Source organism: Rhineura floridana, chromosome 11 (genome assembly GCF_030035675.1).
Source record: "Rhineura floridana isolate rRhiFlo1 chromosome 11, rRhiFlo1.hap2, whole genome shotgun sequence".
NCBI classification, from domain to species: domain Eukaryota; kingdom Metazoa; phylum Chordata; class Lepidosauria; order Squamata; family Rhineuridae; genus Rhineura; species Rhineura floridana.
This window is the reverse complement of record NC_084490.1, coordinates 11,553,755-11,578,229: the sequence shown is the minus strand read 5'-3', so window position 1 is coordinate 11,578,229 and position 24,475 is coordinate 11,553,755. Positions and strand designations below refer to the sequence as shown.

The 24,475-nt window shown below is 40.7% G+C and overlaps 1 protein-coding gene across 7 annotated transcripts in view; it reads left to right on the top strand.

The window, feature by feature from the left end:
• SLC12A6 (solute carrier family 12 member 6) overlaps positions 1 to 24,475 on the top strand; it is a 58,916-nt gene that overhangs the window by 3,968 nt on the left and 30,473 nt on the right. The window contains exon 1 of one of the 7 annotated variants that reach the window (XM_061591387.1): positions 21,747 to 21,897. The exons of the other annotated variants lie outside the window; for them this stretch is intronic. Coding sequence (XP_061447371.1) covers positions 21,780 to 21,897 — 118 coding nt within the window. The 5' untranslated portion in view covers positions 21,747 to 21,779. Of the gene's footprint in view, positions 1 to 21,746; positions 21,898 to 24,475 lie in introns of those variants that run through there. 7 annotated transcript variants of the gene reach the window in all.

The window sequence follows — 24,475 nt, the reverse complement described above, 5'->3', positions numbered from 1 at the left end:
CTTTTGTGAATTTATTCCATTCTTTTTATCCATATTTACTACACATCAGCCACAAATGATTAAACATAGATATGTGTGGGCACCAGTTAGTATTGTGTAGATAGTACCTTTTGTGAGAGAGATATCTCTGTGTATATTTACTTGTATGAATTTATACAATACTATAACATAGGAGTTTAATACCATGCCTCATCCTAGAACCTAAAGGAGGTGTACAATGTTTAAAATGTCCTCCAAGCATTTATTTTATTGCACCTGTTCTCATGATTAAAGGATAATCGTTTTTCATATCTATTCTTCCCCACCATGTCCCCATTTCTTCCATAAACTTTTTTGTTCCTCAAAGAACAAAAACACATTCCCAGTCAAATACTCTACATCCTATTCCCTTCTCTCCTACAGAAATGAATGTGGTACATCAAAACTTGCTCACAATGAACCCACACTCTACTTTGCACCTATAGGCTTCTGTAGAAAAAAAAATCAAGAGAGTTTATAACTCTGATGACACATGGTAATAAGATCACTGGTTATAAAATTAACTCACAGGAGTCAGTACCAAATAAAGTTTCATATTATTTGGTGGCATCTTTGGTGCTGTTAACTTGTCATTGGGCATCTTTTTTTGTTTTATTGATCTTGCTCCTGTGCCTTGGTGTTAAAGCAGACAGACAGAAATATGAAACTATCAAGGGTATTACAGCCCCTTAAAGAGTCAACAGATATATTGTAACGTAAGTTTTCATAGACTAGTATACTTGAATTCATCATAGAAGGTAGGTAGAGATTTTATGGTGCAACTGTATCTAGGCCATATTGCACCAGATGACATTTCAAGCCCTATGATTGAACAATACAGGACAGTAGGCCAGGCAGGCAACCAACCAGGAGACAGACAGGTTTAGTCCAAAGAATTGAGAAAAAGACTGGTAATTTCCATCAGCAGCAAGTGTATAGGCCTTGGAGCTATTTTTTCAACAGGTCATGCTGTGGGATTGGGTGGTCTTGATTGGCTGGCTTCCAGGATCAGGAGGATTCTGGTCCAGCATGTGGCTTTCAATACCTCTAGTTTCTCATGTAACTAGTGTCTCTGATGTTAAAGTAAATAAAGGGATCAGTGTCTTGCCCACAGGGCTTCTACTTGGAGACATACAATGCTTTATGAGTTACATCCTCAATTGGTTAGTCTCATCCCTGTCTAAGATTAGAACTGATGTTCCTCCAAAGGAATCATCAGTGCTTGCCGATTTTAGTTTCTGTTCTCTAGCTCTTAGGGCCAAACTGCACATTGCATTAATCATATAGTTTGACCTTAAATACCAGACATTTGTTTCACAAATAGCCATTGTGGAGCCCTCAGTCGGATCAGCACTCTGATAAGGGCACTTTAACCCTTTGCCCACTACTGAGACTTAAAGCCTTCTTTCCCTCACCCCATACACACCAGGGTCCCAGTCCAATTGAGTGCCACACAATGGCTATTTATGAAAGAAAAATCATGCACTTAAGAGCAAACCATGTAATTAATGCAACTTGTATTTTGGCCTTTACTTATATCTGTCTATTCCCCTCCTTTTCTGCCGATATATCCCATCCTGTTTGTATGCATCATTCTTTGTTCTCTAGCTTGCTTGTTTGTAATATACCTGCAAAAAAGCAACAGATCTAGATTAAAAATAAAAGCAATTATACACATTTCCATCAAATGTGAAGGAAGGCTTAAAATCATAAGATCAAAATAGTATTTGGGAGTTTGCTGCACTGTCCTTTGATTTTAGGGCATTACTGTAAATCTAGAACCTTAGTTTCTTTGTGTGTGTGTAGGTTCATGTGCATGTTTTAGTAGGTCTTCTTCCATAGTTCTTGGAGTTTTAGGCTGTGATTCTAAGCTAGGTCTGCACAACTTGTGATCCTCCAAGCAAGATGTAGCTCACTAGCCAGGTATTGTGGTCTACCATACTCTCAACGTCTTCTTCCCCGAATTTTGAAATCTTAGTGGTAGAAACAGGAGGTTACAATACATAACCAGTGGACTGTGTTCAGCTTGGTGGGTCACAGCTTGTGCAGGCCTGTTTAAAGATAAGAAGGTGAGTTTAAATTCAATTACTTACTCATTTGAGTCATTTGGTGGTGTTTGTTCCTCAGAAACCCATACTGCAGTATATCCTCTTGTTGTTCTTTCTCTCTTTTTTTTTTCAGTTTGTGTGGGTGACAAAACATTGTGCCACAGGTTGCAGGGGCTTTCCTTTAACATGTCCTATAAGTGGTCTTGACCTGTATTTGGAAGGTTGGACAGGTGGCTTTTAATTTTTTTAATTTGAAAATGTATACCGTGCCCTTCCATTGTAGTCAGAATGTTCAGGGCACCTTTTCTAGTTCATTCTGGTCCTGTGCTTTTTGCAGTATCAGTGAAATTCTTCTTCAAAAGTAACTGCATTTAGGTTTGGGCTATAAACAGTTTTGAGGCATGTTAAGTTGTGAATGTTGCAGGCCATTTTTTCCCTTCCATCTTTACTTGCCCAACATAGCTGAGCATTGATGAGCACATGTTATCTCCTGTAGACTGTGAATATCTCAGAGAGTGTATTCCTTTGGGCTTAAGGAAGCATTTGCCCTCTTTTACTGGTACTACATCTGCCAATCATTTTCTCACTCGCTTTCTTTCCTAGGCATTGGTTTACACCAATAATTTATACTCCCCACCCCCTCTTCCTTTCAGATCATGTTGACATTATATGCAGACCCATGCTACAAATGTAGGCCATTCCACAATAATCATGTTTCTCTGTTAGCTATTAGGATTTTTTAATGGAAATTGCTGCCTGCAGTTTTCTCATGTTTCTCTTCCCGCTGAATGCCCTATCACTGGAGACCCAAACCCTCTGAAGTTGTAAATGAAGCCAGAAAGCCTTCCCTTAGAATTTTCACATGCACAAATATCAGAAAAGATACATTGTGTAGCCAGTCATCCAGTGCCTCAGGGACTCTATGTCCCAGCCACCTAGACTTGGTTTATTTTCTGAGAGATACTGGCTGTGAGTCTCCAGCAGGAATCTTCTCTGTGGTGTTTTGCCCTTGTGACAATATAGGTGATCTGTAGAGAGGCTGGCAGTGGGGCAATGATTCCTTAAGGCAGGGATGTATGTTTAAAAGGAAGCCACATTCTATGTGGGCAGGAAAACATATGCTGTAGCCTGGCTTAACTATTGGGTTATCCTCAGACTTCTCCAGATGCAGGTTTGCAAATGAGTATATAAAGCTCACTTAATTTACTTTAGTTCTTAATTTGTATGTATGTACAGCGTGGGATATTTCTGTAGGGGTTCAGTGGAGGTGTGTTTGTCATAAGCAAATATGTAGTCTGTACTGGTTACTGTGGTTTGTATTCCTGCTTTTTTCTGCACAAGAAGGCTAATGTTTAGAAATGTCATACTGGAATACCCAGAGGGCCCTGTTGTACTTCTAGAGAGAAAGCACTAATATTATCTTAGTGGGATATCTTGGGAAAGGATGGAGAGGGCTATTTTCCAGTAATACGCCTACATGACAGATAGGTGTACACAAATAAGTGCTAACTTTTTTTAAAAAAATGTAAAAGCTGAAAATTTCAAATTCTGCTTATTTGCCTGGCTCACATGTGAAATGCTGTTTTGTCTGTGACCTAACCATGACCACACTGATTTCCCAGACAATAACATCTGGTCTGCTGAGCCTTTTCTGTTCTTTGTTGTTTATGCCAGATAACAATCTGCTTTCCTCTCCCATTTTTCTCTCCCCCTCCCAACTTTGATCCTGTAACAAGAAGCTCTTTGGCTGTCCCTGCCTACGCCTGTTTCAATTTGTATGCTCAGTAGAACTCCAGAGTGGAGAGAGCTTTTTTCCCAGATGTACACTTTATCCCCCAAACTCTACCATTAGGTCAGAGTGTTCACAGGCTTCTTTAGTGTTGCCTTTTGTAAATTATGTGAGGGGAATCCCTCCCCCCCCCTTGTAGATTAAGAAGTATTTAAAACACATTAAGGGTTAACCCATTCACCTTCAATAATTTTGAGATGTTCTTAGAAATTTATGCTTTTTGTGTTCTTCCACTAGCTACCTTGCAGTGCCTAGGTGAACAGATGCCTTTTATGAAATATAAATGTGGTGATGTTGGATAATTGTACAAATGTTGCAGTGTAATTTCACTTTCTTGTATGTTGTCTATGGCTAGATGTCATCTAGATTTTCATAAAAGAACTAAGTCCAAAATTACGGAATTGGAACAAGTCCAATAGACTTTATGTACCCAGAACCTCCTTAGTGAGTATACATCCAAATTCCAAAGAAGGAAGCCCCCAAACATCCTTGCTTTTAAAGCCAAGATCCAAAGACAGGATATGAGCATGCAGGGACAAAATGCACACTCGAGGTTCCAAACTATGGGATCCAAAGAAGTGATGATGGGGGTAGGGTAGGGAAATGGATACACAACTTGGAGGGTTACTTTTCTTTATACTTGACTTGATCCTATTGCCAGAAGAGAACTATTTGGTGAATTATAGTAAGTTGTTTCCCCAGTACCTCACCTTTTCAGCATGTATGTATCATGTGTTTGGATCTAGATATATAGTTTAAGAAATTTTCTTAGTGTTTAATCTTTCTTGCCATAGTTTAAAACTTTGTTGCTTTTTTGTCCTTTCTTTTTGTACATTGGATGAAAAATGTATCCCTTCTCTGACATCTTTTCCTTCACCCAACAGCCTTCACTTCCCTAAGCTAAACCTTTTAGCCTTTTCTCATACAATTTACCCTGTAAATCTTCTTTTCATCTTCACAGTTGAATCTTATTCATTTTCCCAATACTCTCCTTGAACCATGGTACAGACGTAATGCTGATAAAATATGTGACTGTATCTGTGAATGACCACCAATTTCTGTTTTAGGAGCTAAAGTAAGAACCTGTCCCAGGCAGTATTGCACTTATATCTCTATCCTAAAATATTTTGCTCAGGTATTAATTGCCTACAGTGCTGCTATGACATTGCTCTACTATAGGGATATAAAATAAGACTTTAAAGGCGGTCTGGTGTCAAAATCTACTACCTTGGGGGTGGGGAACCTTTTTCAGTCCAAGGGCCACATTCCCTCATGGAGAACTCAGTGAGTGGGGACACATTGGAAGCGGATGATAAAAAGTAGGCAGATCAATGAATGCTACTTTTAACCTTTGTGCAGTAGTCTACACTCCTGCCACACAAAATCCAGAGGTATGTACACTTGCACCCATCCACACATTTCTCCAAGGGCCACACATTCCAAGGGCCAGATAGAGAGGCCTAGAGGGTTTTATTTGGCTCCCGGACTGAGGTTCCCTGTTCCTGTGCTACCTATTGTCTTTCTGTTTTGGCTACTCAGTGCAAGGAACATAGACTTGTCTGCCTCAAACAGTAAGCTGAAGTCAGTTGATTGGATTGGATTTCTTTGTAAGTTGTACCAGCTCCATCTGTGGTTCTTGACCCATAAAAATTACAGAATTGGCTACAGTGCATTTGGGCTGTATTCATAGGGTCGCCATAAGTTGTGATCGACTTGAAGACATATAACAAAGGGGCTTTAATGGCCTTGTTCTAACGTAAGTGTAGTGCTACAGGTGACACATTTAGGGTCAGGAAGGCCCTGAGTAAATGAATCACTCTGAGCTCTCCAAAAACTAAGGTTAAATTCTGTCCTGGCTTTGACTATGGTCTTGGGCGCTCCTGGAGTCATCCAGATTTAGGCAGAGTGGGCAAGTGGAATGACAAAACTGAAACTGAACACTTATACAGATTCCCACTAAATATATATTTACTCCAGGAAGCTAGTTTGTTGGTTCATCATGATTCCAGTGGGTTAGTAAGGACCGAAATCTCACCTTTTGCAATCAGTAGTAATACAGGGCCCTTTGCAGTTTGTCTGGTGCTTTTGTGTAAACACTTGGTAACTTTTTTTTTAGAACTAAGTAGATAAGACAGCTTTTTTAAAAAAAATATTTTGAACAGTAGTAGTGTTGTTTCATCATTAATAAATGACCAGCTGTAGTTCCAAATGCTTTCATAAATAGGAGGAGGAATGGATCCCTACCCCAAACACTCATGTTCTAGCATCTTTTTAATGATATTACCATGTTATTTAAATTTTGTAAATTGTACTGTTTTTTATTGATATGTACTTCTATATTTGTATTTATTTTTTGTAAGCTGCCTTGAGGACCTTTTGGCCAAAAGACGGCATAGAAATAAACCATCATCATCTTAACTCTGAATGTTTTGCATGACAGATGTACCTGCACTACTGGAATGACATAGGCTGGATATACAAAGCTATCAACATACAAGAACAATTTAGTAATGGCTGTGATAACTGTGTGATGTTCTTCAGATGTTAACTGTCTCTCAGCCTAACCTACCTTACAGGGTTATTGTGATAAACAGCACTCTGAGCTCCTTGAAGGAAGGGCATGTAACAGATATAACCAGTAAAACAATAGTTTGTGGGTTGGTATAGCAGGTTTCAGAGCTGGGCTATACATTTGGGCTGATGTGGGTCAAGTGGAAATGTTGCAAATGGACAGGGAGAAGCAGCCATACAAGTGTTGTGATGGTTTAATGGACTGAGTGGAATAATTTTTTCACTGGGCTTGTTTTTATGGCAAACTGATTTCATTACTTTGCACACAGCAGCAACACTTGAATGTGTCCATTTTGTTGACATGTTGGTATGTGAGTGTTCTAGTGAACAGTCTTGCAACAGTGCATGAGTAGACCACAAATTATAAAAGTTGAATTCAGTAGCTGCTCAGGAAATTGTCATGGGGAGCTCTTTTTAGTCATTCATTCTTGTTAAACCCTTCTCTGCGCAGAATTTATAGAAATTCTCTAGCCTTTCCTCATACAGTTTGCTTTCTAAGCTCATGCCTTGAAGCTTTCTCCTGAAGGCTTCCCAGCTTTCCAATATTTTTATCACTATAGCAGTCAGAACTGAATGCAGAACTGTAGTTGTAGTCTAATAATAAAATCAGACCTAATAATTGTGGACAGTGAGGGACTTAGCCAAGTTTAGTAACTATTTCTTGAAGGTGAGTAACTTGGGAGGCATTCATACAGCATTTATGTCATGCATTTGTATGTGTGTGTGTGCATGCACGGTAATAGCAGGGAAAGTAGGAAAATAGTGACAAAGGAGAAAGTAGGTAATGGTAAAATGTTGCATACTGATACACTATTTTTTTAATGGTGACATCCTTGAGTTAGGAGTATTATATAGTGCACTTTTAACAAGAACAGTGACATATATTTAACTATCAAGTTCTGTTTTTTGTGGGGGTTTTTGCAAGAACATCCTCTTTTATTTTTGGTCCTTAACTTTTGTAATGATGGTATATTTTGGAGTTTTGTCTATATTAATAACTAATGAATAAAAGTAATACACAATAGCTCTATATACACTGGTATGTTACAGTATCCTAACTTTTCAATGAAAAAATTAATGGCTACATTGCAGGACTTCAGAAGTTGTCAGGAGATAAGGTGAATCAGAGATGTTAGGTCTACACATAGATGAAGATTTAAGAAAGATAATGCAGAGCACCCCCTGTAGGATGCACACCTTAACGTGGTGAGGGGGTTTGAGAGTGCTGAAGAAGCTGAGAGCAAACCCGTCAGGAGTCTAGACCAAGAAGCTAGATTCCTAGCGGGGGCATCCAAGGCAGAATGGTCAAAGCTGAGACACCAGACTAAGATGCATCCAAACTCAGAGGAAGGCAATGGTAAACCACCTCTGAATACCTCTTACTACGAAACCCTATGAACAAGGTATCCAAAATGCAACACGAGATAGTGCTGGAAGATGAGACCCCCAGGTCAGAAGGCACTTACCGAGCTACTGGGGAAGAACAAAGGACAAGTCCGAGTAGCACTGTGACTAAGGATGCAGCTGGGTCAAAGCCAAAAGGAAGCCCAGAGGCTGATGCACACAGATGCGAAAGTAGAGTCCGGAGTTGTACAACGCACACAATAGGAACATGGAATGTGAGAAGCATGAACCAGGGAAAGGTAGAAATTGTCAATTACAATACTTGGTGTGAGTGAATTAAAATGGACGGGAATAGGACATTTTCAATCAGGAAACTACAAAATACTTAATGCAGGAAATGAGAAATCAAGAAGAAATGGGGTTGCTTTAATAGTGAGAAGTGATGTAGCAAAAGCAATTAGAAGCTACAACGCAAGGTCTGAGCAAGTGATATCAATGAGATTAAAGGGGAAACCTATTAACATAACCATCAAGTCTACGCTCCAACATCAAATGCAGAAGAAGAAGAATTGGAGAGATTTTATGCAGAAGTACAGGAGGAAATTGATCACACACCAAAACAAGATATGATGATAATCATGGGGGACTGGAATGCAAAGGTAGGGAACAGAGAAGAACTAGGAATTGTGGGGAAATGTGGCTTAGGAGACAGAATTGAAGCAGGAGAAACACTACTTGAATTCTGTGAAGCCAACAATTTGTTTCTTGCAAACACATTTTTTGAGCAACCGAAAAGACGACTGTACATTTGGACATCACCAGATGGTCAATATAGGAATCAAATTGATTGTATAATTCGTAGCAGAAGATGGAGAAGTTCCATACTTTCTGCAAAAGCAAGACCAGGAGCAGACTGAGGTACAGATCATGAACTGGTTGTATCGAAAATCAGGGTAAACCTAAAGAACAACAACAAAGCAATCATAATGCCAAAATATAATTTAAATAACATCCCAGAAGAATATAAAGATCAAATAAGGAACAGATTTGAGGCTTTAAACTTAGTTGACAGAGAACCAGAAAAACTATGGAGTGAAGTCAGAGACATGAACAGGGAAGAATGTAAAACGGAAATACCTCTGGTTCAAAGGAGAGAAAGACCTCAATGGATGACTGAAGAAACTCTTAAAATGGTTAAAGAGAGAAGGAAAGCAAAAGCAAAAGACAATAGAAACACAGTCAGAACCCTAAATGCAACACTACAGCGACTAGTATGTAGGGACAAAGAGAACTATTACAATATTTATTGCATAGAAATAGAAGACGACAACAAAAAGGGAAGAACAAGAGCCCTATTCCAAAAGATTAAAGAAATGGAAGGGAAACTTAAATCACAATTAGGGATGCTGAATAATCAACAGGGGAACACACTGACTGACTGAGATGAAATAAAAGGAAGATGGAAGCAATACACTGAAGAACTCTATAAAAAAGATGCAAGGATGACAGATTCATTCACAGAGGAACCATATGATGAAGAACCAGAAATTTTAGAATGTGAGGTAAAAGATCCTCTTAAAATACTTGGAAGAAACAAATCAGCAGGAACAGATGGCATACCAATAGAGTGGCTACAAGCTACTGAGACTGAATCTGTCCAAATTTTGACAAAAATCTGTCAACAAATATGGAAAACTAAACAATGGCCCACAGATTGGAAGTGTTAAATATATATCCCAATTCCAAAGAAAGGGGATCCCAGGGAATGCAGTAATTATCGAACTATTGCCTTAATATCCCATGCAAGTAAAGTAATGCTCAAGATTCTACAACAAAGACTCTTACCATATATGGAGCGAGAAATGCCAGACATCCAAGATGGATTTAGAAAGAGAAGAGGTACCAGAGATCATATCGCAAACATATGTTGGATAATGGAACGGAGCAAAGAGTTTCAGAAGAAAATCACCCTGTGCTTTATAGATTACAGCAAAGCCTTTGATTGTGTAGATCATGAAAAACTATGGAATGCTTTAAAAGAACTGGGGGTGCCACAGCATCTGATTGTCCTGATGTGCAACCTATAGTCTGGACAAGAGGCTGCTGTAAGGACAGAATATGGAGAAACCCATTGGTTCCCAATAGGAAAAGGGTGTGAGACAGGGGTGTATTTTATCACCCTATCTGTTTAATCTGTACGCAGAACATATCATATGGAAAGCGGGATTGGACCGAGATGAAGGAGGTGTGAAAAATGGAGGGAGAAATATCAATAATTTAAGATATGCAGACAATACCATACTATTAGCAGAAATCAGTAATGATTTGAAACGAATGCTGAGGAAAGTTAAAGAGGAAAGCAGAAAAGCAAGACTACAGCTGAACGTCAAGAAGACTAAAATACTGACAACAGAAGATTTATGTAACTTTAAAGTTGACAGTGAGGACATTGAACTTGTCAAGGATTATCAATACTTTGGCACAGTCATTAACCAAAATGGAGACAATAGTCAAGAAATCAGAAGAAGGCTAGGACTGGAGAGGGCAGCTGTGAGAGAACTAGAAAAGGTCCTCAAATACAAAGATGTATCACTGAACACCAAAGTCAGTATCATTCAGACCATGGTATTCCCGGTCTCTATGTATGGATGTGAAAGTTGGACCGTTAAAAAAGTGGATAAGAGAAGAATCAACTTGTTTGAAATTTGGTGATGGAGGAGAGCTTTGTGCATACCATGGACTGCGAAAAACCCCAATAATTGGGTGTTAGAAGAAATTAAACCAGAACTATCACTAGAAGCTAAAATGATGAAACTGAGGTTATCATACTTTGGACACATAATGAGAAGACCTGATTCACTAGAAAAGACAATAATGCTGGGAAAAACAGAAAGGAGTAGAAAAAAAGGAAGGCCAAACGAGATGTATTAATTCCATAAAGGAAGCCACAGACCTGAACTTACAAGATCTGAACAGGGTGGTTCATGACAGATGCTTTTGGAGGTCCCTGATTCATAGGGTTGCCATAAGTCATAATCGACTTGAAGGCACATAACAATAACAATGCAGAGCAAGATGGAAATACGAGTTAAATTAATCTACTGATAAACCTGCTTTGGGGTGCAATCTTGTATCCATGTATTTGGGAATAAACCCCATTGAGCTCAGTGGGACTTACTTCTGCATAGATATGTACAGGACAATAGTGGGTTTTAGAACCACTTGACATATCTGCTTCTTCAAAGGTGCAATCCTGTACTCACTTATCTACCTCTGGGTAGGCAGATGTGTAGGATTGCATTACGAGAAAATGTTTTTTTGGAGGAAAGATAAAAAAAGCTCTGGGACAGATATTTTAAGAAGTTTCATTTTACTCTCGTGGCTGTACAATATCCAAAGTTCAGTACAGCTGGTACTAGAATTAATGTCCAGGGTTGCTCACATGAACAGGGAAGCTTTTACCAGTTAGCAAAACACCTGGACTTTAGATGGCCAGTGTATTACCTACCCATAGGAGATTAATTTATGACAGTGCATTCAGTATTTGTAGATAAAGAGTTTTAATATTAAGATGGTAAAGAGATGGGAGAAGTGTTTCAAATTTAACTAATTGTGAGCAAACATTTCAAGGTCTCTTCTCAAAGATTTACACAATATTTATGCTTATAAAGGTAAATACAGAAGGCAATGGGAAACTTGTAGACCAACATTCCTGCTGCACAATGGAAATTGTGGCACCGAACCTTTAATTTCAGCAGATGCAACAATAAAGGAAAATGTTGACAAAACAGGAAAATGGGAGCCATATTTGGAAGATATGAAACAGAACAGCAAATTAGAACATTTTGTTATTTTTGAAAACTGCTACTTTAATTTTAGCTGGCGTGCTCTTTGAACAGCTGGAGTTAATAACATAAAACATGGAGGTGACTCTGTATTGTAATTAATGAAGGGAAAAATCTGGCCCCTGCTTCCTTGAGCCCTGAGAGGTAAGATGATTATTTAACTGAACAATATGCAGTGGCAGAATTCACTCAGACCCATATTGTATATTCTCCCACAGCATGTGGCGTGCTGACCTCAGTCTCCTTTTCTTCCACTCCAGGGCATTATAGAGCTGCCCTGCTTATACAGCTTGAACAAAAATCAGTGGAGGAATAACTGGAACAGCCAGGACTCAAATAGCAGATGAGGATGCAACCAGATGATAATCGAAAGGTGTTTGTAGTGATTTCCAAATGATTGCTCTGAAGAACTTGCCAGTGGAGGTTTAGGAGTCCTGAATAAACAATAAATTTCTGTTGGACGTACAGTTTGGGCACCAGTGTGTCCTAGTAAGCTTCATGCTTGACATCTGACTCCTTTATGCTTTTTGTGACTGAAATTTTCCTCCAGCTCTGATTAGCTCTGTGTTGATTTTCAACCAGAGTTTACATTGTATAAGAAGAGAGGATGTATCGGATTCAAATGTGTCCAAGATGCATTGGGCCAATATTGTAGCCCCCATAGTGACATAGGAGATCTCTGTTTTCAGGCACCCTAGATTCCATCTGGCATGTGACAATGAAGTTTTGAAGTGTGCAATGTGCATGCAAGTTTGAAGTTTTCATGAGCAACCTTAACACTTATTGTAGGACATTTTGACATTGACTTGGGGGCACTCTGCAATATGATCCCTCAAGGGTTAATGTAGTCAAGGGCAACAAAGATAAATCTTGAGTAATTTTATTATATTAAAAAGGAAATTAGCATGTCTATTAAAAAAATAGCAAGCAGAATTGATACAGGCTTTTTAAAGTAGCACACTAATTTTAAAGAGTTAACACTAATCATCCAAGCTATGAGTTTCAAAAACTAGCAAAGAAATACACAGCAAACCTAGGATGCAATAAAATTGTTCAGGAAAGGGGATAGAGAGAAGACAGAGTTTTGGCTGAAACTACAATCTGCCCAAAGCAATGAAGAGAAATGTTTGTAAAACAGCAGCGTTTAGAGCACAACGTCCTCCAAAGAAGCTACAAGTGTGCGAGTGAAGGAATGGGACAGGAAGGAAGAGGGACACAATTTGGTGATTTTGATAAATGAACAAAGTTTGGAATAGAGAAGGGAACAGGCTTAGAGTAATCACCAATTAGGCTTTTTGACTTTCTTGAGAAGTATAGTGGAGAGAAAAAGAGAAATGGGATTGGATGGGAAGGTGGTGGAGATGCAGTGAAAAGACTAAGTAGCTTTACATTGAGCATGACATAAGAGGTATTTGGAGAGGCACAAGGGAAACATGGAGGGAGAAATATATGTTGCCAGTTTAAAAGTACTGCCTGAGTATTTTGGCAAAGGATGCAGGGGGCAGTCTTGTAGTGTTTCCATCCTGGTACAGCAAAAGTAACAGGAGTTAGCATAAGGAAGAGGCATACAACCTGTTCTGTGAAGAAGAGACTATAGTTCCTGGCAACTGCCAGCAAAGCCGGCTGGTGATGGTGGAGAGGAAGCAGAGAGTTACCTCAGCAAGGATCCTTAGTTTTAGTTGCTAAGCTAAGGCAAAAATCATCAGTTCTTGTGCCCACGTGGGGCACAATAATTAAAATAAAAACAAAGACTAAAAATCATGTCTGCCTGAAGGCTACTGGGTGTTAAAAGTTTTTAAAATGCTGCCAGCCAGGAAGAGTTTGTTCTAAATTTTTGAGAAATGGCTTCTGAAATGCATCCTCTTCCTGCTGTCTGGGTGCTTGAGATAGGAAGCTCTGTTTCAGCCTCAAGAGGCAAAGAAGGAGCCTTCATTGTGGAATCCAGGCAGGGCAAGTTCAAGAAAGTGCGGTAGTAACTGGTGTTTTCAGTACTGTAGCCTGTAAAATGGACAGCCACTGTACCTATAGCAAAAGGTGGATTCTAGAGTACTTTGTGACAAGGGACTTGATAATACACTGGCTCCTGAAATGAATTCGGAAGGTCAATATGGCAGTGTTTCACTCAGTCTTAAGGACCACTACCTTCCATATATTTCTCCATGTATGTGCCTTTAATAATCAGAGGCCCTGCTCTGGATTCCTTGGCTCCCTAAGACTTGGAAGGTGGCAACAAGGAATAGGGCACACTCATTGTTGGTGGCACTCATCTTGTGGAATGACCTTTCAGTTGAGATTTGTCAAATCCTGACAGTTTATGGTTTTAGCCATTTTGCTCAAACCTGGTGATTTAGGAAAAATCCCTTTTTCTGTGTCTTTACTTTTTTTGGCGGCGGGGGGGGGAGTTCTGAGTTGCTTTTTGTTGCTTTTAGAAATGCTTGTGTTTTGTGATGTTGGTATTTTATGATGGTTGTCCAATTCATTTTGTTACCATGGTTTTATTGGATATATATGTTACAGTAAGCTGCTTTGAGTTTCTTTTTTCCTTTTCCTTTTTTTGTAGGGTGGTGGTGAAATGTTAATAAATAAATCTGGTCCATTGTGTAGACCCATGTCACTTCATTTGGCAAATGTTCAAGCAGGATCTGAGAGCTTGTTTCCTTGTGCAGGAGATTCCAATGCTAATTCATTAATGTTTCATTTCAGACCTTCTGGGGTGGAGCTCTGGGATCATTAAACTCTGATCCAGATTAAGCACACTGATCTTTCTACCTTGCAATCATTGTGAATATCTTGCAAACGTACTAGTGAAAGTGAAATATATTTTGTTTGTGGACTTTTGTAACTGTATTCTAGCACTTGGTGTTGAAATGGGGTGAAATGTTTTCCTGAAATACCATTCCAGTCTGTTCCTGCCCATAAGAACATAAGAACATAAGAAGAGCCTGCTGGATCAGGCCAGTGGCCCATCTAGTCCAGCATCCTGTTCTCACAGTGGCCAACCAGGTGCCTGGGGGAAGCCCGCAAGCAGGACCCGAGTGCAAGAACACTCTCCCCTCCTGGGGCTTCCAGCAACTGGTTTTCAGAAGCATGCTGCCTCTGACTAGGGTGGCAGAGCACAGCCATCATGGCTAGTAGCCATTGATAGCCCTGTCCTCCATGAATTTGTCTAATCTTCTTTTAAAGCCATCCAAGCTGGTGGCCATTACTGCATCTTGTGGGAGCAAATTCCATAGTTTAACTATGCGCTGAGTAAAGAAGTACTTCCTTTTGTCTGTCCTGAATCTTCCAACATTCAGCTTCTTTGAATGTCCACGAGTTCTAGTATTATGAGAGAGGGAGAAGAACTTTTCTCTATCCACTTTCTCAATGCCATGCATAATTTTATACACTTCTATCATGTCTCCTCTGACCCGCCTTTTCTCTAAACTAAAAAGCCCCAAATGCTGCAACCTTTCCTCGTAAGGGAGTCGCTCCATCCCCTTGATCATTCTGGTTGCCCTCTTCTGAACCTTTTCCAACTCTAGAATATCCTTTTTGAGATGAGGCGACCAGAACTGTACACAGTATTCCAAATGCGGCCGCACCATAGATTTATACAACGGCATTATGATATCGGCTGTTTTATTTTCAATACCTTTGCTAATTATCGCTAGCATGGAATTTGCCTTTTTCACAGCTGCCGCACACTGGGTCGACATTTTCATCGTGCTGTCCACTACAACCCCGAGGTCTCTCTCCTGGTCGGTCACCGCCAGTTCAGACCCCATGAGCGTGTATGTGAAATTAAGATTTTTTGCTCCAATATGCATAATTTTACACTTGTTTATATTGAATTGCATTTGCCATTTTTCTGCCCATTTACTCAGTTTGGAGAGGTCTTTTTGGAGCTCTTCGCAATCCCTTTTTGTTTTAACAACCCTGAACAATTTAGTGTCGTCAGCAAACTTGGCCACTTCACTGCTCACTCCTAATTCTAGGTCATTAATGAACGTTGAAAAGTACAGGTCCCAATACCGATCCTTGAGGGACTCCACTTTCTACAGCCCTCCATTGGGAGAACTGTCCATTTATTCCTACTCTCTGCTTTCTGCTTCTTAACCAATTTCTTATCCACAAGAGGACCTCTCCTCTTATTCCATGACTGCTAAGCTTCCTCAGAAGCCTTTGGTGAGGTACCTTGTCAAATGCTTTTTGAAAGTCTAAGTACACTATGTCCACTGGATCACCTCTATCTATATGCTTGTTGACACTCTCAAAGAATTCTAATAGGTTACTGAGACAGGACTTTTCCTTGCAGAAGCCATGCTGGCTCTGCTTCAGCAAGGCTTGTTCTTCTATGTGCTTAGTTAATCTAGCTTTAATAATACTTTCTACCAGTTTTCCAGGGACAGAAGTTAAGCTAACTGGCCTGTAATTTCCGGGATCCCCTCTGGGTCCCTTTTTGAAGATTGGCGTTACATTTGCCACTTTCCAGTCCTCAGGCACGGAGGAGCACCCGAGGGACAAGTTACATATTTTAGTTAGCAGATCAGCAATTTCACATTTGAGTTCTTTGAGAACTCTCGGGTGGATGCCATCCGGGCCCGGTGATTTGTCAGTTTTTATATTGTCCATTAAGCTTAGAACTTCCTCTCTCGTTACCACTATTTGTCTCAGTTCCTCAGAATCCCTTCCTGCAAATGTTAGTTCAGGTTCAGGGATCTGCCCTATATCTTCCACAGTGAAGACAGATGCAAAGAATTCATTTAGCTTCTCTGCAATCTCCTTATCGTTCTTTAGTACACCTTTGACTCCCTTATCATCCAAGGGTCCAATCGTCTCCCTAGATGGTCTCCTGCTTTGAATGTATTTATAGAATTTTTTGTTGTTGGTTTTTATGTTCTTAGCAATGTGCTCCTCAAATTCTTTTTTAGCATCCCTTATTGTCTTCTTGCATTTATTTTGCCAGAGTTTGTGTTCTTTTTTATTTTCTTCATTTGGACAAGACTTCCATTTTTTGAAGGAAGACTTTTTGCCTCTAAGAGCTTCCTTGACTTTGCTCGTTAACCATGCTGGCATCTTCTTGGCCCTGGCGGTACCTTTTCTGATCTGCGGTATGCACTCCAGTTGAGCTTCTAATATAGTGTTTTTAAACAACTTCCAAGCATTTTTGAGTGATGTGACCCTCTGGACTTTGTTTTTCAGCTTTCTTTTTACCAATCCCCTCATTTTTGTGAAGTTTCCTCTTTTGAAGTCAAATGTGACCGTGTTGGATTTTCTTGGCAATTGGCCAGTTACATGTATGTTTAATTTAATAGCACTGTGGTCACTGCTCCCAATCGGTTCAACAACACTTACATCTTGCACCAGGTCCCGGTCCCCACTGAGGATTAAGTCCAGGGTTGCCGTCCCTCTGGTCGGTTCCATGACCAACTGGTCTAGGGAATAGTCATTTAGAATATCTAGAAACCTTGCTTCTTTGTCATGACTGGAACACATATGCAGCCAGTCTATGTCCGGGTAGTTGAAGTCACCCATTACTACCACATTTCCTAGTTTGGATGCTTCCTCAATTTCATATCTCATCTCAAGGTCTCCTTGAGCATTTTGATCAGGGGGACGATAGATCGTTCCCAGTATTAAGTCCCTCCTGGGGCATGGTATCACCACCCACAACGATTCTGTGGAGGAGTCTGCCTCTTTTGGGGTTTCGAGCTTGCTGGATTCAATGCCTTCTTTCACGTATAGAGCGACTCCGCCACCAATACGTCCTTCCCTGTCCTTCCGATATAGTTTATATCCAGGGATAACCGTATCCCACTGGTTTTCTCCATTCCACCAGGTCTCCGTTATGCTCGCTATATCAATGCTCTCCTCTAAGACCAAGCACTCCAGTTCTCCCATCTTGGTTCGCAGGCTCCTAGCATTAGCGTACAGGCACTTGTAAGCAGTGTCTCTCTTCAAGTGTCTTTGGCACTTGTGGTTAGGCCTGTGGGTAATTTTGCTCTTCTGAATTTATATCCTGTGCCCCTGCTCTCACAATGCCTACTTCTAGGCCTACCCCTTTTAAAATTTCATCATTTCTTTGGTTTTTCGAGGTTGCCTGGCCTCGACAATGGACTGGATGAGAGTTAACAAATCCAGACAAGACTGAGATGCTGTTGGTGGACGGGTTCTCTGATCGGATGGTGGATATATACCCTGTCCTGGACGGGGTTACACTCCCCCTAAAGGACCGGGTTCGTAGTCTGGGAGTCTTTTTAGACTCTTCCCTCTCACTTGAGGCTCAAGTAGCCTCGGTGGTTAGGAATGCGTTTTACCAACTTCGGTTGGTAGCCCAGCTACGTCCCTATTTGAGTAAAGAGGACCTTACATCAGTGGTACATGCTCTGGTAACCTCACGTTTGGATTACTGTAATGCGCTTTACGTAGGGCTACCTTTGAAGACAGTTCGGAAGCTACAACTAGTGCAAAATGCGACGGCCAGATTGCTGACAAGAACCAAGCGGTCCGAGCATATAACACCTGTTCTGGCCAGCTTGCACTGGTTGCCAATATGTTTCCGGGCTAGATTCAAAGTGTTGGTATTAACCTATAAAGCCTTATATGGTGCGGGACCACGATACCTTGCGGAACGCCTCTTCCGATATGAACCGGCCCGTGCACTACGTTCTGCTACGAAGGCCCTCCTCCGGGTTCCAACTCACAGGGAGGCCCGGAGGGTGATGACAAGATCTAGGGCCTTCTCAGTGGTGGCCCCCGAACTTTGGAACAGTCTCCCTGAGGAAGTACGCCTGGCGCCGACTCTGCTCTCCTTCCGGCGCCAGGTCAAAACCTTCCTATTCTCTGAAGCATTTTAAGTTACACTGATTTAATTTTAAAAATGTTTATTGTGTTGGATTGTTGCTTGTATTTTAGTATTGTTTTGTTATTTATTGTATTTTTATGCTGTTTTATGTTCACCGCCCAGAGAGCTATTGCTAGTCGGGCGGTATATAAATTTAATAAATAAATAAATAAAATAAAATTTTTATCCCAGGGGGGAGGTTTATTCCGAACCGGACCTTTCTCAGCTCCTGTCGGGTTTCCCCCCTCAGTCAGTTTAAAAGCTGCTCTGCCACCTTTTTAATTTTAAGTGCCAGCAGTCTGGTTCCATTCTGGTTCAAGTGGAGCCCGTCCCTTTTGTACAGGCCCGGCTTGTCCCAAAATGTTCCCCAGTGCCTAACAAATCCAAACCCTTCCACCCGACACCATCGTCTCATCCACGCATTGAGACTGCGAAGCTGGGCCTGTCTGGCTGGTCCTGCGCGTGGAACCGGTAGTTCCACTACTTTTTTTTAAAGAACTTAACTGCCTCCCAGAACCACTGTGAGTTGCCATCTCCATTACTTCCTTCATATACTTTTATCAAAACCCACCTTTGGCAGATCCCTCCATGACCTCACTTAACTCTTAAGTACATGTAACTAATCTAATGCTGCTCCTCTATTTACTCCTGCCTCCACTTCCCTATTCTTCCTCTGTTGCATCCTCTGTGTTGAAGCTTAGGCAATAAAGGGAACACATCCTCTTGTTCTCTTTAAAGTGCCTTGCGTACTGATGACTATGTATTAATACTAAAAATAAATAATAAGGTTTAACATAATTTTGGGATTACTGAGGGAGGTAATATGAGGTAGAACTGGGGTTCCCAAACTGTGATCCATGGACCACCAGTGGTTTGCAAGCTTCATTCAGAGGGCTCGTGGCATATCCATATTAAATTTTCATATTTATTTTTAACTGTATTTTATTGCTTTTATTTCTTATATTGTATTTTATTGTATTACAGTTTGAATTCTACAGAATGCAAATGGTAATACAATATAATACAATATAATACAATATAAGAAATGAAAGAAGCAAGTGAAAATTATACAACATCTAGTGCAGTGCATTACAATTGCTACAACAGGAAGAAGAATCATTAAGTGATCCACCATGACCATCAGCAATTTTCAAGTGGTCCATGGGGAAAAAAAGTTTCAGAACCACTGAAGTAAAAAACCTCAGGTGTTTTACAAGTGTTAATACTGCCTGTTCAAGGAGAGCCCCAAGCCTTGATGAACAGGCAGTATTAAATGAATACCTTGATAAACGGCAATATTTAACAGATACATGAATAGTTTTGGAGTTCATTTGATGCTGTTGGTCTTGCCAGATTTCATTGGTCAGCAGCTGCACAGTAACGGAGAGAAACTGTAAACTTGACTGAAGTCTGTGCACTGTTTTCCCTTACCCCCGTGTAACTCAATGGCATATCTTTAGTTCAGAGTATGCCTGTCTAAATCTATTTTGGGAGCCATGAGTGATGGAAATGGTTTCAGTCTCCCGGTACCTGCAGTGCTTGTGCTGTGTTGAGTGTTTGCAGCACTGTCCTCAAATTCCCAGTTTAGCTGTTTTTCAAGTTGATTATGGCTTTGGTCCTAATATCAGCACTCATGAGAGTATAAATCGCTTTGATGAGATTGCTGAAAGAACTAGAGCAACTGGATTTGTTTAGATTGGCCCACTAGAGTGCTGCTACTTTTATGATATTTAGAATGGTAAGGGCTGTACAAAGTTATCGGAGTGATACAGTCTTTGTCCAATGGACTTGGGAAGTACAGAGCAGGCTGTGGTCCATAGATCATACCACTGGGTGGTTGTGTGGATTCAGCAAAAAATCCTTTGCTGAAGACAAGGGTCGTGAATTACTTGGGAAGAGACTGAACAGAAAAGAGAGACTACTCGGCCATAGCTGCACACCTCTTATCTTTCCGCTCTCTTACCAAAACTGGAGGTTGTACCCAGGTCCAGTGCTATCATTAGGCCAACTAGGCAGCCGGGTGCAGACCTCAGAGGGGTGCTGTACTGACCTTTGAGGGGCACAGTTTTATACATGCACAAGCATCAGCACTTGACCTGAAGGAATAACTGGTGACAAAATTTGCAAAGGAAAAGGCACACAAAGTGAGATTTTGATGTGCCTGAAATTGAAACTTTTAAGAGACTTAAATTTTAACATCACAATTCACAAGATTATTCAGAATGATTTGTGTGCTAAAACATTTTCTTTTGTATTTTAGAAAGATAATCAAAGATTATTGTATTACTTATTCTTGCAATTTAAAATAAATTTAGCAGTTTCAAGTTTTGTGCTTTTCATTTTTTCTGCGAGACATCTGTTTTTGAAAATTGAAGTTAGCCATTTTTTTCAGGGGGGGGGGTGCAAGTAGTTAGCCTTGCCTAGGGAGCAAAATAGCCTGGTACTGGCACTGGTTGTACCCAGGAGTTCCAGCTCCCAGAATTTTTTTCTTGCTCCACCACCTAAATCCTGTTCTGTTCTTGAACATCACAACACAGACTCCCATTCCCTGTGCCCTGCTACCACAGTTTTCTTTTCAGAACCAGAGGGAGGATTTAATGTCCATATTATTTCCTCAGTGCTTCCGGGAAGATTTCAAAGCAATTAGGGGGGCCCCTCTTCCGTCAATTGTCACTGTGTAGGTACATGGATTGTGAGGCACATTATGGCTTTGGGGAAAGGCATTTTTCTCCAGATTGGACAATCTTCTGATGGGGACTGGCTTGCTTTTCTCAAGTGGTTAAGTTTGTTTAATAGAACACATTTCTTGTCCTACAGGCACCACTAGTATAGCTACACTGCAGGCACTTCTATTATTTGCTTTATAATTTCTAATTACTCACAGCTTGTATTCTTCAATTTAATACAGGTTCCTGCCCTCTGGTGCATGACCTTCACAGCTCCTCCCAGCTTTATACTTCTCTGCTTCTCAGGCACCCTCTCTGTGGTGTTTGTGAAGTTCTTATACCTGCAGGCATGCTGCATTATTTCCAGTCTGCAATAGAAATGTTTCTGTGTGGCTGCTACTCCACTGCTCTAGCTAAAAGATAGCTGCAAATCAGTACTGAAGGCAGCAGAAGAGGAGGCGATAATCCTCTTAGCGCCAGTGTGGTAAATATGCTTGCTGGCTTGCATATGCTGGGACACAGGCACACACCTACCGGTGGAGGCGTGTCTCCCCAACGCTCTACACATGTACACACCCTATCCCTCCCATTTCCTGGGGGTTGCCTGTCACCTGATCCACCAACGCTTTCAATTCTTCCCTTCCTAGCCTGGGAGAAAGTTTTGCCTTGAACATGCCACAGTTCACCGTGACCAAGGTAGAAGATGATGATGAGGGGCAAGTGGAGGAAGGCAAGCAGAAAAGAGCCAGCATAGGGCAGATCTGGAAACCTAATGAGACTGTGGCATCAGGTAAACAAGTTGGACTGGAGCAGTTTCTTTCAGATAATGATTTCTTCCTCTTCTTTTCACCCTCCCCCTTCACTTGCAGTTTCTTACTTAAGAAGCTTTGGTATGGAGAAGTAATGTTTAATCTGTTTTACTAGGCTCTCTGTTTCTCGTCTGTAACCTCTGCTTTTGTTTCCAGCTCTAGATATTGCCAGACTACAACCTCTGTCCTCAGTGGCATTCCCAATGTCTCCCTTGCTTTAATTCATATCCTTCCCATCTGGCCTTGTATGATCCAATGGTAGCCTCTTTGCTAGAATTCTTTGGTTTGACCTTAGTCAAACAGTAACTGAGTGCCAGGAGGCTAGCTACTGAAGTGGAACAGAAATATAATCTAATGGTTAGAGCCTAGTGAGGTTTGGCACCAGGTCTGAGCTATCCTTCCTGCTCTGGGAAAGAAATGGGTTCCATGTGGTTACAACAGTCAGCCAGGACTCCTAGGCTCTTTTTTCAGTCCAGGACAGAGAAAGCATTTAGAGCAATGGAAAACTATAGGTTGTGATTCCCCAGCAATCTTGGGAATATCATCAAGAAGTCAGGTCAAGATAGAATTAGGCAGTAGGATTTTATGATGCCATAAACAAAAAAATATAAAGCTGGGTCTTAGCTTCTAAATAAAGCTTCAGGATGTTCCCCTCCCTCCCTCCCTCCCTCCAGATTTCCATCCATTGTAGCATCTTCACTTATTGCATCCCCAAATGTTGCATGTGGCTGTGCCATATAGCTACCCTAGTAGTGGTTAAATTCCAGTTTCAGATAGCTAATACCTGTGAAACATTTTCTCCTACAGCAGCATATGGTTTGCCAGTATTAATTTTCTTGAGATTCCTGTTTAACTGTATAAGTGAGACTTTCAACATTGTGTTGCAGTGTGGACTGCTCCTGTTTTAGGGTTCCAACCAAGACATTCTGTTCTGTGACCCTTCCTCATTGGTTTACTGCCTGCCCTCCCAGTATTCCATAGCTGTTGAGCATACTTGGTCCTTGTTAAGCTGTTTTGAGGTGCCTCCCCTTTTCTTATTTCTTCAAACTTTGGTGATCTCCCAAGCCTGGTGATAACTCGCTCTGTAGAAGGTGCCATTTTGACTACACAGGGATCCACATTCTTTACTGTTGCTTTGAGTCTGAGAAAGAAATAAAAGGCTTAGTGGAACTTAGCTTAAGAATGAGTATATCTCTGTTCTTTTCTGCTATCGTTTTCAACCCATTCTTATCCAGCCCTTGCTTTCTGTAGGGTGGGAATTGGCCTGAACAGTTTATCTTCGAATTGTTGTCCTGCTATCAGCACCAGCAAGACCTTGGATTTGTTAAACTAAAGTTTTCTCACAGCATTGTTCCTTGTTACTGTTCTGTGAATTAGAATCACTTTATACGTGCCTCATGAAAGTCTTGCTGCTATTAGCTGTGGCTTCAACTCTTTTAAATTCTGCTGTGGGCAAAAGGGAAAAGGAGTTACACTAAGTGGATGGGATGATGTTAATAATACAACATGCCTTTACCTACTATTGCTGTTGAATTAGAAATAGTACTGTTCTGGAAAGTGATTTGTCTCATTCTTCCTCCCAATCACCCATTAAGGTAATTCACTATTATTTCCGTTACACAAACAGGGAGAGTGACTTGCCTAATACCACCCACTGATTTTTCTTATAATAAAGCAGGGATCTGGATCCAGAATGAAGTAGGACTCCATACTGCTGAAGATGGAAGCCTAAGAGCATTGTTGGCTTAGAGTATAGACTCCTGAGGTTCCTTCCTAGCTAGGAAGGAACACAATGGGTCAGAGCAAATAGATTTGTTAGTTAAGACTTTTTCTTACAGGTTGGACAACAGGCAGCAACCTGGGGTACTGTAAGGCTCTTTTCCTAGTGTTCATGTTTAAAAGCAAAAGAGAGAAAACAGTTGAAAGGACTGATTTATATGAGTGGCGGCACCACCACCTAATTTTCTCTGTATGATCAAATGTATTTGCATCACACACAATTGGATGTGAACAAAATATGGTGGCAGTGCTACTGATCTGCTAGCTGCATAGTTGGATACCATCCCTGTTCATGAAGATATCATGCAAATTTTGTCAATGACTATATTAATTAAAGGCTGCGCATCTTGCTCTCTGCAAAGCCAGTTGTGTTTGAGAGGCCTGGAACTGGCATGTGTTTTTATGTATGTCCTCTTGGTAGTTAAAGTGGGTAGATATCTTGTATTGTGTAACAGCCCAGATAATTTGATGTAGGTTCTGTCTGGGAGAGCTGACTGTGATCTGGCAACACAGATTAAATATAAAGTATATCTGCTTTATGTGGGCTCCTTTGAGACAAAGGACAGAATACAGATTTAATAAATAAATAAATAAATAAATGCCCACTGTCGTCTTCTTTCTGATGCTACCATACCGATAGCTGTTGGAAGATGTCAAGAGCTCTCTCCTGGAATGGTTCACCTCAGATCTTGGGTTGCATATCTGCTTTGGAAGGGAAATTTGAAAGTTAAAGGAAAAGGTTTAAGTGATCCAGAATTCCAGTGTACAAAACAAGATGTG